This window comes from Suricata suricatta, chromosome 12 (genome assembly GCF_006229205.1).
Source record: "Suricata suricatta isolate VVHF042 chromosome 12, meerkat_22Aug2017_6uvM2_HiC, whole genome shotgun sequence".
In the NCBI taxonomy this organism is placed as follows: domain Eukaryota; kingdom Metazoa; phylum Chordata; class Mammalia; order Carnivora; family Herpestidae; genus Suricata; species Suricata suricatta.
In genome coordinates, this window is record NC_043711.1 from 30,013,759 (window position 1) to 30,029,625 (window position 15,867).

The 15,867-nt window shown below is 41.2% G+C and overlaps 1 protein-coding gene across 1 annotated transcript in view; it reads left to right on the plus strand.

Annotated features, from left to right (window-relative positions):
• Nucleotides 1–6: 6 nt before the first annotated feature.
• The window catches only part of SYNPR (synaptoporin), a 325,840-nt gene continuing 309,979 nt past the window's right edge, over nt 7–15,867 (plus strand). Inside the window, exons 1-2 of the mRNA XM_029918714.1 lie at nt 7–165; nt 278–343. Of these exons, the coding sequence (XP_029774574.1) occupies nt 148–165; nt 278–343 (84 nt within the window). The 5' untranslated portion in view covers nt 7–147. The remainder of the gene's footprint in view (nt 166–277; nt 344–15,867) is intronic.

Sequence of the window (15,867 nt, forward strand, 5' to 3'; positions counted from 1 at the left end):
GAGCGCACGGCCGGCGGAGCGGTAGCCAGCCCGCGCCGGTCCCGCTCTCCCCGGCCCCCGCGGCGCCTGCACGCCCCGGGCCTCGCCCCTCCGGAGGCGCCCCCCCGGACTTGATCGGAAAGGGAGAGGACAGCGCACCGGCGAGCGATGGACCCCGTGAGTCAGGTAGGGGGGACCTGGGCTGGACTGCGGGGGTCGGGGGGGCGCGGTCCCGAGAGGCGCCCCAGCCCCGTCCTCACGCTCTCTCTTTCTCTCTTCTCGTCTGGCCCGTCCAAAGCTGGCCTCCGCGGGCACGTTCCGGGCGCTGAAGGAGCCCCTTGCCTTCCTGCGAGCCCTGGAGCTGGTGAGTGCGGGCTGCGTGCGGGCAGAGGGGCAGGCGACGAGCAGTCCGGTGCCGAGAGGTCGCGAGGGGCGCCCTCCCGCCAGCCCGGAGTTCGGGCCCCGGCGCCTGCTACCTCCCCACTCGGCAGGTGTCGTTCCGGGCTGCCGGGGATGGGCTGGAGGGACCCAGCTTGGCCGCGGGAGTGCGGACGGGCTTTTGCAGGCGCCCCGAGGTGCCATCTCCCCTCCCGCTCGCACACGCGCAGGGGTTGCAGTCGGGAGCGTCCCCGGGAGACGGAGAGGTGGGAAGGGGAGCAGGTGGAGGAGCCGCGGATGGGCTCCGGGCCTCACCTGCACGCCTGCGGGGGGCGGGGTGGTGGTGGTGAAGGCTGGGCCTCCGCTTGGCCAAGCTCGAAAGTTGCTCAGCGCTGAGATCGCTCGGCGCCCGTACTGGGATGCGGGAAGCCTTGTGGTCAGTTGCCTTGCGGGAGTTCCATCGAGGCGCTTCCAGGCTGTGACTTGAGGGAGCAGGTGTCTTTCCTTCCACGTTATAATTTCTCTACCCTGGCCACTCCTCGAGGGCTCTAATGATCCCTCTCCTCCCCATACCCCCAGCCTTCCTGGTATAGCTTTCTTCGGCCACTAGGCTCTCCGAAGTTTGTTACTCTTGTTTTGTTCTCCTTTCAAAAAACACTCTGCCTGTCCTAGGGCAACCTGTCTATTGACAGGACGTGAGGCACAGAAACGGTTACTCACGGGTCCACAAAGCAATGTTGGTGTTGTTGGCTTAGATGATGGTTATTGAGAGTGAAATCTGCAGGTCGCACATTCCCTCCTGCTAGGAGCTCTTAGAGGCAAGCGGACCTATCTGAACAGAAAGTTCAAAGCCCGTCATGTAGCATTAATCACAGGGCCTACCACTGACTAGCTGGGAAATTATGTAAGAGCGTGTCCTGTCCTCCCTGATCTTGGCTCTAACGGCTAGTATGTGGTTTTGGCTACACGACTGTGGTGTGTGTCGACATGGATGATCTACAGGGTAATCACATGTGCCTTGTTTGTGGACCTGCGTCAAAGTGCAGGAATATATCAACTTGACACACATGAAGACAGCATTTGGAAGGCTTGACATAGTGGTTCAGGATGGCCATTATAATAAAACCGTTTTCCTTGCAGCCAGGTTAAAGAAACCAAGCAGGGCTTATGGTCTGTGAAACTTCCGGTCGGCTTTCTCAGAATTCTGCCCACATTCATTCATTCAGCCATCCAGTAAACATTCCCTGTGGAAGAGCAGGGTTTTTTGATCAAAATGAGAACTCTGTTAGCAAGCCATTGTCTCTCAAAACAAAATTCAAGGGCTGACATCATTTTCTGGTATCTCTGCTTGTCTCACGTTGTCAATTACCTGACACATTAATTTGTATTCTTTTCAGTCCTGTGACAGCATTGTTTCATGTCACTACTGACCACAGTCTCTACTGGTATATTTCAAAGTACAGTAAACCTGGATGAATTTGTTTAAAATGCATATTTCTGGACATCAACTCACAATAATGGGTGCCCGGGAATCTGCATTTTAAACAAGCACCCTAGATCATTCCTGTGTACTTTAAAGTTGGAGGACCACTACCCTAAGCTTTCCAGGTCCCCTCCAAAACTCAAAAGCATTTTATACCTTTTAAGTTTCCCTTTGTCCTCACAGCCCAAGCCTGACAAACATGTGTGCCTTTTAATCTCAGCTTACATATTACCTCCATGAAATTATCTCTCATATAGGTTCCTTTCCCTTTACCTCAGATAGCATGATTCAATCCATTCTTTAGGCTTCCATTACATTTTATTCATGAGAATTTATCACACAGCATTATAGTTTTTTTTGTTTTGTTTTCATTTTTTTTCTTGTTTATTTACTTTTGAGACAGAGAGAGACAGAGCATAAGCAGGAGAGGGGCAGAGAGAGAGGGAGACACAGAATCTGAAACAGGCTCCAGGCTCTGAGCTGTCAGCACAGAACCCAATGTGGGGCTCGAACCTACGATCTGCGAGATCATGACCTGAGCCAAAGCCGAATGCTTAACCAACTGAACTACCCAGGCACCCCTATAGTTGTTCTTTACTTGATGTGTAGTGTGTGGGGGTGGGGGGAAGGGAGAGCAAGAGAGGGAGAAGGAAAGGTAAAGGGAGAAGGAAGGGATTAGCAGAACATTTATTATACCTAAGATATTTATAGTCTTTCCTCTCTTTTAGGCCTCTAAGGCTATGAGGTGGAAGAGCTTATGCTTGCAGATCAGTTATTAGATTCTCATTTGTGGAAGTGAGCCTGAATGAGGGACAAAAAAATATAAACCAAAACTTAAAAAGTCAGAGAAGTTAGTTGATCTGCTTTTAAAAGAGCTAAGGTAGAGAGGTAAAAGCAGAGAGAGAGAGAAGAAGGTTAGTTACGGAGCAAGTTTAACAAAGTGGAGAGAGAGAAGGAAAATCTGTGTTACCTGTGTGCATTGATTGGTATGAGGAGTCTCTCTGAGGTATCTTGTTGTGTAGGAGATGGTGACAATGAGAGAGAGTGTGATCTCTTATCAGGAAATTTGTTCTGTTTGTCTCTGTGTTCCCCACCAGTGCCTTTCAGAGTGCTTGGTGAACAGTATATGATCAGCTAAAGGTGTGAATTGATCATGACGGAGCACTAATAATACCCCACTTTCTCCTTTTCTATGGAAAGCAGCTTTAAAGTTGCTACTCCTTAAAAATAGTGAACTATAATCCTTTAGTTTTTCAGTATTTATAAATAAAAGTGTATGTAAAGATATATGTTCAAGGACATTGACTGCAACATCACTTGTAGAGGAAAGAACTGGAAACAAGAAGTCCATTCATAGGTAAATCGTTAGTGTATGATTCATATATGTTGTGAAGTATTATACCGCCATTAAAAATGAGTTAAATTAATATGCATTGACCTCAAGGTCAGTATATGTAATTGTCTTTGATAAAATTGTAAAGTGGAAAAATGGGTTTATTCTTAATATTTGATAAATTGTTAAATGGAAAAAAGTGGCTTTCTTTTAGTCAACAATTTATTCAACCAGATTTCAAAGTAACTCATAGAGTATAATATTATTTTTATAAAAATTGAAGAAGGAAAATATAGTTGTGCATGTGTATGTGAGAGAGAGAGACAGATTTGTCTGCACATAGAGAAAAGCATCGATGTGTATCATTGAACCGTTAAAATGGATTTTTTTTCCAAAGGATGTAATTTGAGGTGAAATGGGGAGACAGGAGGAGAAGGTGAAGGAAAGCTGTGTGATGTATGAAAAGCCACAGGGATATCACTTGTCTACAGTTGTGCACAACTGTAATTTTTAAAAATTACTTATATTCTGAATGATTTCCTATGGATTGGCCATATGAAGTTGTATTACTTTTAAAGACATCCTCTGATTTTGGATTTATAGCCTTAGGGGGAAATGTACACTGTATTTATGTCTCTTTGCTTAGGAAAGGCTCATGGATATGGTAGATTTGAAGTTTAAATAATGTATAAAAGTTAAGCCTTCAGGGAAAAGCTTTAGCCAATTTCAAAGACTTTGAGGCAAAACGTCCAATTCTTAATCTCTAGTTAAATGAGGTCAGGGACTTCTCACTATCTTTTGAGTCAAACCCCAAATTCAGGGCATAGCAGTGATTCCAGTGGTCTGTTTCATTTAGTCCCTGATGATAGAATAGATCCAGCAAATCTCTTAAACTTTTATCTGGAAATGATAAAAAAAATCACATTTACCCCATTTCTCAGACTTACTCTGAAAAACTAAGATAGTAGAATCCTGCCTTCCCAGATCACTCTTACTTTGCTACTTCAGTTCTTTGCCAGTAGGACTTTGGTCTTGTCTATCTTTTCTTCTTTCTCTCTTTCTTCTTTCTTTCTTTCTTTCTTTCTTTCTTTCTTTCTTTCTTTCTTTCTTTCTCCCTCTCTTTCTTTCTTAAGTGTTGTCAGCACATTCTTTCTTCTCTCTACTGTTTACAAGGCTCTGGATATACAACTGTGGATTAATGTGTACCAGAATGTGGTGGACCCCAACACGGCTCCATCATCCAGAACCAGAATTAGAGTAGATTGTAAGGGCATCAAAAGGACTTCAACTCTACAAATAATATTTGGCACAGTCTTCCAACAACATAATGCTGCAAGTCCAGATTCTGTCCCTATGGAAATAACTGCTAGGTCTATTTGCCTCGTTCCTCTAACTCTTAGTCTTTGACCTCCATCTCAAATTTTGCTATACCATTTCTGCAACAATCCTGGACTTCACATGTCCATTCTGCTTTTCCTGTCTGCCTTCTCAAAGAAAGCCAGCCTAATAAAACAATATATAATTAACATATCACTATTTTAAACACTTAATGAGAAAAGCAACAAGAGCCACCTTTCTCATGCAGACGTCATGTGACGCACTATATTTCATTGCTTTCAATACGTTATATCGTGTCAAAATCTATAGGACTAACATTTCCATTTCACCATGAAGCTCAGGGATGTTAACTAACTCATCAAAAACAGAATTGTGGGAAATGGCAAAGCCAAGGTTTGAGCCTTCTCACTCCCAACTGTATTCTGGTAAATGCTACACTCTTCTGCTTCCTTCAGTGTGGCAGGCACCTGCTGTACCTTGTCCCCAATCCTCAAAGAAACGTTAAAAGGCAGATACTATCCTATTTGCAGTGTTTATCTCACCCACTAAGATATATTTTTGAAGCCTTTTCTGAAAATGCCAAGGATGATTTGCATTTAGAGACAAATACAACAGACATCAGTTGTCTTTTATGTTGTTTTATTTCCTATTGTTTATTACTTAACCAAGGTAGAATAGGTTCTAATTAAAAATTAGTATCTGTTCATTTAAATACACAGGAAAAGACTATGATTATAAAGCCAAAAATTTAATCTCATTTTATGGTCTTTTTTTCTATTTTTTTAAAAAAAAATCTGTGTGCATGACTCAGACAACTCTTTCTCTTTTTCCTAAGTATAAACAAGACAGGGAATTCTAACATGCAAGTTATTTAAATTATGAGCAGCAATCTGTCATTGAGGGTCTGATGTAATTTCAAAGCTACATTAATGTGGATTTAATTATAACTTTCTAGCCTCTCAATTAGTGACAAAAATCCTGTGCGATTGGAATATGAATCAATAAATACACTTTTCATAAAAGAGCAACTCCCCAGTATGCTAATGGATTCACCACTTAATGCATTTCCAAGTTTATTAAGACAGTTGGTGTTTGGCCCCACAAATACAGGAAAACAGAAAAATGTCACTTATGGATTTGAATCCTGATTTTATTCTTCACTAGCATGGTGACCTGGGACAATGTATTTAACTTCCCTAGACTTTACTTTTCTCATCTATAAATTGGATTGATAATGGTTCCTACTTCAAAGGGTTGCCATAATGATTAAATGACTTAATGAAAGTAAACCACCTTGCACATATAGTGCCTGGGCTATAAAAAGAACTCAACAAATTATGAAGGTGGTGATGCTGATGATAATGATTTGAGTGATCCTGGGGATGATGAAGAAGGAGAAAGTAGAAATCCATTGGAAGGTAATTTAGAACACTATGGAAACCTCTTGTGAGTTAGAATTGTGGCAAAAGTCAGAAGTAGAAAATCTGTGTCCCTCTTGGGTGGACCTCTTTAAGCCCCTCTATCTGTATACCATGCTGTCATGGTTGGGGTTTTAATTTTGTTCTGTTTGTTTTTTTCCATTGCATAAGTGATTCTCCAGGAACTTGCCCTTGGAGTATTTGCATTTCAAAGAACATTGCAGAGAGGCCAGTGTTGAACCTACAGGAAGAGGTCTCTTGAAAGAATTTCAGGCACTTGTTTTGTTGAGGTACAGCAAGAGTATTTTCTGAATCTTTCTCAAATCATAAGCCATAGACAGTGCTTATGTTTGGAAGAGTTACAGGAGTCCATCGGAATTCTCCAGGTTGTAGATGAAAGCCCTCATAGGATGAACCTCAGACCCTTAATAACCACACCCTAGTACCCAGCTACATCCTGCACTTAGGAATCTCCCAGGGCCCCTGCCTTCATGTTCAAATAGAGACATTGTTCTCAGTTCTCAGTTTCCCAGAGGATTTACATCTCTTTCTGATCCAGGTAAGCGGGGGAAATGGTTGCCTGGGTAGCTCAGTTGGTTAAGTGGCTGATTCTCAATTTTGGCTAAGGTCATGATTTCACGGTTCATGAGATTGAATGCCAAGTCAGTCCAGAGGCTGCTTGGAATTCTGTCTCTTTCTCTCTTATTCTCTTTTTCTCTCTCTCTTCCTTTCTCTTTCTCTCCCCACCCCCACGACTCTCAAAATAAACAAATGAAAAAGGTCACTCCTAAATAGAAAAAAGTAATAGTTCCTAAGGAACATGTGTAGAGAACCATGACTTTCCTTTGAGTCTTCATCTTTTGCAGCATACATTTGACTTTGACTGTATTTGTAATTATTCTTGTTTATTCTATTGCCATATCCGTCCTTTGAGAACCTCAGTTTCCTCACCTGAATATTGGGAGATAATAATACCCCTTGTTTCTCACAGTGTTGTAAAATTTAAGTGAGATCAAGCACGTGAAACACTTTGTCAAATATGAAATGTCCTCTGAAAGTAAAGATAATTGTAATCATCATGATGGTCATGATAAAGAAATTCTTTATTCCAGTCTAAATGACTCTGGGCAGCATAAGTGACCTAGCGTGAAGGTTGCGGCATGAAGTGTGAGCTCCTGATCACTCTCCATGAGTGGCTAAATCCTTCCCAGCCACCAACCCCCCTCCAGTCTCTCATACTGAAATCCAGTTTCTCGCTCTGTACACATTTCACATTTCACACATCTTTTGATGATGGTTTCTTACTGATCTGATGGAATTTTACCCATGTCTCTTCCTTTCCATGAAATACTACCTTTCTCTTCTAACCCAGCCCTATTTAGCTGGCAAATTCCTCTTGTCCCTTCAGGTGTCAGCTTAGATGTCACTTCTTTTGGGAGGACCTCTCTGAGTAGGCAGGTTCCACTGAAGAAGTCAGCCTCCTGCTGGCTCCCCAAGCACATTGTTCTTTTTTTTTTTTTTTAGATTTTTAAAAAAAAGTTTATTTATTTATTTTGAGAGAGAGAGAAAGAGAAAGAAAGTGAGTAGGAGAGGGGCAGAAGTGGGTGGGGAGAGAGAATGCCAAGCAGGCGCAGAGCCCAATGTGGGGCTTGAACCCACAAACTGTGAGAATGTGACCCAAGGTGAAATCAAGAGTTGGGCGCTTAACCTCTTGAGCCTCCAGTGCCCATCCCAAGCACATTCTTTAATGACTTGTTTGCATTTTAGCTTCCAGCCAGACTAAATGCTCCATGAAGACAAGGATGTTGTTTGTCTTGTTCATCAGTGCATTCTAAGTGTCTGACACAGTGCTTGACACATAGTAAGGACAACTCCAGGGATGTTTACAAATCCCATGAAAATATCAGGCGGTAGGTGCTCAGTAAGTATTAGTTGAAGAAAGAGTGGGGAAGAGAGGGAGAAAAGAGAATAAAGACTGAATAAATGAATCCTTGAGAACACATTGGATGTGGTATAAATTCCCCTTCTTGATTTTCATCGTGAAGAGGAATCCTAAGGACTTAACTGTTGAGCTGTTACTTTGGGTTGTGGAGGATAGTAACTCTCATAGGCTGACTCAACTATTAAAGACAGCAGTTGTAGACATACTCACTGTACAATGAAGGAGGTGAAGTCTTACAGCAAAAAAAAAAGGGCGATAACCAAAACAAAACAAAAGTGTGAGGAAGGAAACAGGCCCAGGTCTCATGGCTTGGGTTCAAGGCAGTGAGTACAACTGCCTTACCAAGAATGCTGCCATTATTGTGTTTTGACCACTGTCCTGCTTCAGCTTTCTGTGTGTTCCCTGTCTCTTCCCATTTAGCGCATTCTCTCCCTGATTCCAACCTAATGTCCTAAGAGAAAGGATGTGATGGGCTCAGCTAATAATTCTTTCAGTGTGGACACAGCTCTCAGCCTCAGCCATGGCAGTCTATGGATTGGCTGCCCATGGATCAAATGCCCACCACTGACTCTGTCACTTGTAGCCTGAATAAAAAGGATCATGAGACTCAAAGCATGTCTCCCTACATTGTTCTTTCAGGGGAAGAGTAGGAGAGATAATTCTTTTATCTTTTTTATAGTTTATTGTCAAGTTGGTTTCCATATAACAGCCAGTGCTCTTCCCCACAAGTGCCCTCCTCCATGTCCATCATCCTCTTCCCCCCTCCCTCCTCAGCTCTCAGTTTGCTTCAGTATTCAAGAGTCTCTCATGATTTGCCTCCCTCCCTCTCCCTAACTCTTTTTCCCTCCTTCCGGGAGGGATAATTCTTGGAGTCAGGGGCACATTAGGCATAGTAAGAGGTTTACATGTCTAGCGGAAGAATACATGACTTGTTTTATGAGTACACCCTCCATTAAGGTAGCGCTGGCCATTTTCTCAAGGAGAATATGTTACATCTTTGATACCTGGGACCAGCATTCCTGGGATTCTCTATGATGAGATCATTTGGTGGATTCCCATCGGTAATGTTACCAAAGTGTACCTTTGGGGGTATACCTTTTGCTGTTCAGCTCACGGGGCTCCAGACCTTATGCCGTCTTGTTCATCATCTCTTCTTTAAAGGAATGATGAGGTCTTGTCTGTGATTAGATAATCCATTTGTGAAAGAAAATGTATTCCCTCAAACTACATGCAGTTCATCTTTTATTCACATATTGGTGGGTTAACTGAGCTCTGGCCCTTAACGGTAGAAGACTACAATTAATCACTACATTAATTAGTTCTTGTGCTTATTCACGTGGTAGAAAACCAAAGTGCACTAATGTGCTTTGTTTGTTTTTAGCTTGATATTCTTATCCCACTTAAAGTTTTTGTCCTGAATATTTACTCATAGAAGAGTCATTGGCTTGCCTAGTGTGGTAGGTGCTGTTTGTTTGAGGGAGGGGAGGAGAGGAGTTGGTTGGCAGGCAAGAAACACCGTGGAAAAAAGCAGCATGGTACGTGAAGGAACCTGGTGTTTGGCGTGTGCTTTATGCTGGAAAACTGACTCTTCTTCCCAGCCACGGGAAGTGGAGGTGACCGCGTAATCATGCTGTTCCTCATGGTCTGCAGCCATTAAAGGAGGAGCATAAGAGTCATGTCTTCTGGTCGCCATAAGGGTTAAGTAAGATAATGTTCGCAAAACCTTCAGTACGGCGTCTGGTCCATACTAAGGCTCCTTAACTGTAACTAAGGAAGAAGATCGTCAAACATGATGATATGTTATCTGTAAATGCATTTAACATTTCTAGCAGAGTATAAACATAAAGTTTGCTCAGTTTATTATTGCCATGTTATTTTTGTTTCTGTTATTATCTCTCCATTGTGAGAACATTGATTGTAAAATAGTTACAAGTAATATGAATACTAATACCCAGAGACAAGCACTTTACCAAGTGCTATACGTTTATCATTTCGTTTAATCTCACAATCACCTTTCAAGGACCAAGCAATAACTCCTTCTTACAGGTCAAGAAGCTGAGGCCTGGAGAGATTGAACTCCTTGCCTAAAGTCAGACAGCTAGTAAGTGACCATTAACACCTTTAACAGTGATCACTCCTTACCCCTATATCTTGCAATTAAATGATTTCTCCAGTGAAAACAGTGGGAACAATATATATCATTCCTTCTTAAAGTCATTTCTTCTCAATGCCAATTCAGGTCCCTTTTCGCTATCATGCTGCCAGAGTACAAACACAATTTAATTTTTTTTAATTTAGAGGCACCTGGGTGGCTCAGTTGGTTAAGCCTCCGACTTCAGCTCAGGTCATGATCTCACGTATGTGGGTTCGAGCCCCGCGTTGGGCTCTGTGCTGACAGCTCAGATCCTGGAGCCTGCTTTCGGTTCTGGTCTCCCTCTTCCCTCCCCACTCATGCTCTGTCTCTCTGTCTCAAAAATAAAAAAATATATAAAAAAATAAAGACCCATCCAAAATTCCTTTAAGAATTTTTAAAAGAAATATAATGAGTAGGGATGTCCAAACTTTCTCACGGACCTTTTTATTCTTCAAAAATATTGCCGTTCCCTGAGAAAGATTTGCTGATATTGGATATCTTTCCTAACACAATATTTCTATTTTTTTATTTTTTAATGTTTATTTATTTTTGAGAGAGACTGTGAGCAGGGGAGGGGCAGAAAGAGAGGGAGACACAGAATCCAAAGCAGGCTCCAAGCTCTGAGCTGTCAGCACATAGCCTGATGTGGGGCTTGAACCCGCAAACTGCAAGATCATGACCTGAGCCAAAGTTGGACCCTCAACCCACTGAGCCACCCATGTACCCCTCTAACACAATCTTTATTCACTGATCTATTGTGTAAAGAAATCCAAGTTCAGGACTGTGTTGTGAAAACATACTTATGAAGAGTTCTATAGAATTTAGAAAGGATCTGGATACTTAGCAAGATGTGAACACTTAAATTCTTTTTTGGTGCCTGATAAAATACTCAAGTCAAAGGTTCCATCATGGAGGCAGAAGGAGGAAATGAATTTTGTCTTCCCCTTGGGTGTATGTGTGTGTGTGAGCTGCCATTCTTTGGATTTGTTATCTTGAAGGATTTGTGCGCCAAACGAGAAGGCAAACTCCCTATGGCTTTAACAAGAAGTGCTCACGTATCCATCTGGTCTACCATGAGACTGCCTGGCTATGCTTTCATGCCCTTAATTCACCTGACGGTTTTCCTGCACCTGATAGACAGTTGGCATTCCCCCTGGGCTCCTTCCTGAAGCTGGGATCCAAAAGAACTGAGAAGGCAGAAGGGTTAGATTGAAAGAAAGAGCAATACCAGGAAATAACTAGGTATAAACCCATGATCTGAGTGAAGAAGGGCGATCCCAGGAGATATTTAAACTGGAAAATGGTGTAGCTGGATTAGTAGGGATTATCATGATGACTTAGAGTGTGCTCACTTAAAGCCACAAGCTTGCGTTCACAGAACGTGGGTGGGCAAGTCTGTTTTGCTGAACTTTGAATTTCTAGGGATTTTACATGCAGCAAAAATATGTTTAAAAGATAAAAATGAATAAATGGCTAAAAAACTTTGGACAATTCCCTTCATCTCCTTGAGCTATAAAATGAGAAGAATATCTGTAGCATAATGCTGTGGAATAAAATGAGCTAACATACATGAAGTTCCTATCAGAGGGCTCAATAAATATTGACTAACCCTGAATCTAGAACACTAGACCTCCGGTATCTGGGAATCTTTCCTATCTGGACAGTGACTGATGTGATACCTTTCATGTTCATCTCTAGCTGCAGTTGTTTGAGGAAAGGGGGGAGGTTTATCTGCATGTTTCATAATCCTCTACTAGAATTTATATAAGAACTTTTGTTGCCAGAATACCATTACAAATTCTACTTAAGAAACAGTTGAAAGCAAAAGCACGATTCTTATATATGAATTTGAAATTTACCTTACAAGACATGTACTTCATTGGTTAAAAACAGAAGGATTATGTACGAACTTGTTAGTTGTATTAAATGGTAGTTATTTTAGGGAAGCCACTAAGTTTACCAGCCACAGTAGGTAGGTACATTTGAGGTGTAAATATTATATTTTTCCTCCTTTTAAAATTATTTTAAATTGCAGACGGATTTATATGTGTCTTTTAATGTCTGGCTTTATTTGCTACATTTCCCTCATTTGGTAAGAGAAAGAATACCGGAGTTTGAGGGTGAGCCCTACGACTGAGAAGCTATGTGACCTTGGACATATTACTTAACCTCTTTGATCCTTTCATATTTATACCAGTGAAAATCATGATAACTAGCAGGCAGAATCACTGTGTTCATTAAATGAGATAACGTTTACAAAGAGAATGGCACATAGCAAGCCTTGAATACATACTTATTGTCTTTCCTTCTTTCCCCAGAATTTGTTTTGCCACCAATGTGTAGACATAATAAATTTGAAAATTCACAAGTGTGAATTTTTTTCTAGACATTCCTAGATATTTTCCCTCCCTCCCTTGCCCCCTCCTCCCATACCTGTACACATGCATTCTTTATATTAAAGGCCATAAAGATCAGGTCTGTATAACCCAAATGAGTTTGAGTGGGATAGTAAAATTTGGCAGGTGTGATTGGCAAGGAAAGAACAATTAGACTGGACTGACAAGTCCTAGATCAGTATTCCAGACACATTGGAGCCCCAGGCTGCCTACAGGCTTTGGCAAAGTGACCATGAATTTGTGAAACTGTTTTGCAAAAGGAATAGCATACTTCTTTCTTTTAAAAGAGGACAAAGCCCCCATAAATAGTGAGAGTTTACTGTAATGGCTGTAAAGAAATGATTTCTTGCAGGGCACCTGGGTGGCTCAGTCGGTTGAGTGCCTGACTGGCTCAGATCATGATCTCACAGTTCGTGGGTCTGAGCCCTGCGTCAGGTTCTATACTGACAGCTTGGAGCCTGGACCCTGCTTCAGATTCTGTGTCTCCCTCTCTCTCTGCTCCTCCCCAGGTCATGCTCTATCTCTCTCTCAAGAATAAATAAACATTAAAAAATTTTTTAAAAAAAGAAATGACCGCTTACTATATGTCAGGCTATATATGTCAGTGCTGCATACATTATGTACACAATTTCATTAATACCCTACAATGAATGACCTTATAAGGCTCACCTATACACAAAATAAGTAAATGACCAATGGAAGATTTCAAGCCACGACTGTGTGACCCCTCCTCCCCCCACTGCCTCTTCTCTGCCTGCCATGATCCAAACATACTGAGTATATGTGTAATCTAGGGTGGATTTTTTGACATGTTATTGAGAGCCATTTTATGCATAAGTAATATGTTTATTAATTTGAAATCACAAACATAGTAAATAAGAACTATCCAATGTCTTTCTGCTGAGAGATAACCAACACTAATATTTTGAAAAAGTATAATTTCAAACATTTTTATATTCATCTATCTTTTTTCCTGCAAAAATTATACGTTAGTTTGGTAGGACTACCATTACAAAGCATCACAAACTGGGTAGCTTAAACAACAGAAATTTCTGGATGGTAAAAGTCCCAAGACAAAAGTATGGGTAGGGATGATTCCTTCTGAGAGCCTCAATGGCCAATCTATTCCATACCTCTCTCCGAGTTTCTGGTGGTTTGCTAACAATCTTTGGTGTTCCTTGGCTTGTAGCTGATGTGTTGCCTTGGTTTCAGCCTCTGTTTCTACATGGTGTTCTCTCGTATGACTGCTTCCAACTGTTCCTACATGGTGTTCTCTCGTATGACTGCTTCCAACTGTTCCTACATGGTGTTCTCTCGTATGACTGCTTCCAACTGTTTCTACATGGTGTTCTCTCGTATGACTGCTTCCAACTGTTTCTACATGGTGTTCTCTCGTATGACTGCTTCCAAATTCATCCCTTTTCATATGACACCAACCTTAAGGCATTACAGCCCATCCAACTGTGGTATGACTTCATCCTAACTAATTACATCTGCAATGACCCTGTTCCCATATAAGACCACATTCTGAGGTGCTAGGACTTCAACATATGAATATTGGAGGGAGGACAGGATGGACCCAATTCAACCCATAACAAATAGGTAGGCACTGTTTTATCACCTGTTTTGTTCCCTTAATATTCTATGAGTGTATTTCCATGTCACTAGATAAAACATCTTTGTCCATAGTTTCTATGGCTGTATATTATTATACTGTATGCCTGTCCTGGAAATTTTTTAACCTGTTTCTAGTTTCAGTACTTTTCCAATGTATATTTGTAATACTTTTAACCTCCAAAACACCAATCCCTCCTTTAAAATAACTGGTTAGGGTACTTCCGTTATTACTTGCTTAATTTCTAGATGTAGAGTATCTGGTTTAAAAGGTTATATGTTTAAAAATTTTTTTAAATGTTTATTTATTTTTGAGACACAGAGTGTGAGTGGGATAGGGGCAGAGAGAGAGGCAACAGAGAATCCAAAGTAGGCTCCAGGCTCTGAGCTGTCAGAACAGAGCCTGAAGCAAGGCTTGAACTCACAAACTGTGAGATCATGACCTGAGCTAAAGTCAAACGCCCAACCAACTGAGCCACCCAGGTCCCCCTAGGTTATATGTTTTTATGGTATTTGAAACAATTGTCCTCCAGTGAGGTGACACCAGTGTACGTATTATCATTTAAATGTTTTCCAGTTTTATAGGTGAAAGTGAAATCTTGACTATGTACTTAATTATGCAGAGAAATTGCACATTTTCCCCTAAGATTGTATATATTTTTATTTTCTTTTGGAAATATTTTAATGAACAGAATGGATTTTTAAGCAGGAGCTGATGGTGCCAAGATCATAATGCTATCTACATAGACTTTTCTATAAGCTGCTGCCTTAATCTTTCTAGGTCATTGTATGACTCCACCATTTGGAAATTAGACTGCTATACTCTGATTTGAGTAGAAAGGGAAATACTAAGCCCTTCTTTCTCTGTTTCATTATATAAGAACATATTTATGTAATTTTTAGAATGCCAAGGATAATTACTATTGTCATAAATCCTTTATGAGTAGCTTTATAACATAAATTTACTATTCTGTTTGCATTTTATTTTTGTTAATATTAAACCTATTTATCACAAGTAACTTATTATCATTTTACTTTAAATGATACTCATAATTGCTCAGTACTTTTCTGAAATGTGAAACTCCTGTGTACGTATGTAGTGACTCACGTATACAAATTTATACCAGACCTTCTTCAGGTTTGAGACACTTCAAACTTTAACAGTTCCTTTGTGGGGGAGGCAGCATGGATAGTGTCCCTATAGCAAATGAGGAATCTTGGGGCATATCTAGCTTGAGATTATAGAATTCCCCTTTGATAAAGTAAAATAAATTCAGCAGCTACCTGATGCCAAGGGTGCTTATGTCCTCTTTCTTGGATCACATTTCTAACCACACTTGGTCTCATCAACAACATCAGCATTATGGATGCACCCAGCCTCTGCCTTACATATGGCTATTTTGGGCCACCTTGGCCTCCATGTGAATTAAAGTAACAGCTGTTAGCATTCACTGTATACTTACTGAGCTCTGGGCACTGTGTGAAATGCTTTCTACATGTTATGCCATTTATTTCTAACAGCTCTTTTAGAACGCATGCATCGTTATTTCCCCATGTTTAAAGGAAACGACTCTTAGAGAAACAACTAATGTTTGGGGCACCTGCGTGGCTCAGTCAGTTAAGCGTCTGACTCTTGCTTTTGGCACAGCTCATGATCTCATGGCTTCGTGGGTTTGAGCCCCATATTGGGTTCTGCGCTGGCAGTGCAGAGCCTGCTTGAGATTCTCTCTCTCCTTCCGTCTCTCTCTCTCTGCACGCCCCTGACTTGTTCTGTCCCTGTCTCTCTCAAAATAAATTAATAAACTTAAAAAAAACAAGTAATGTTTAATTGTGTGGAGTAGATAATAGAGGA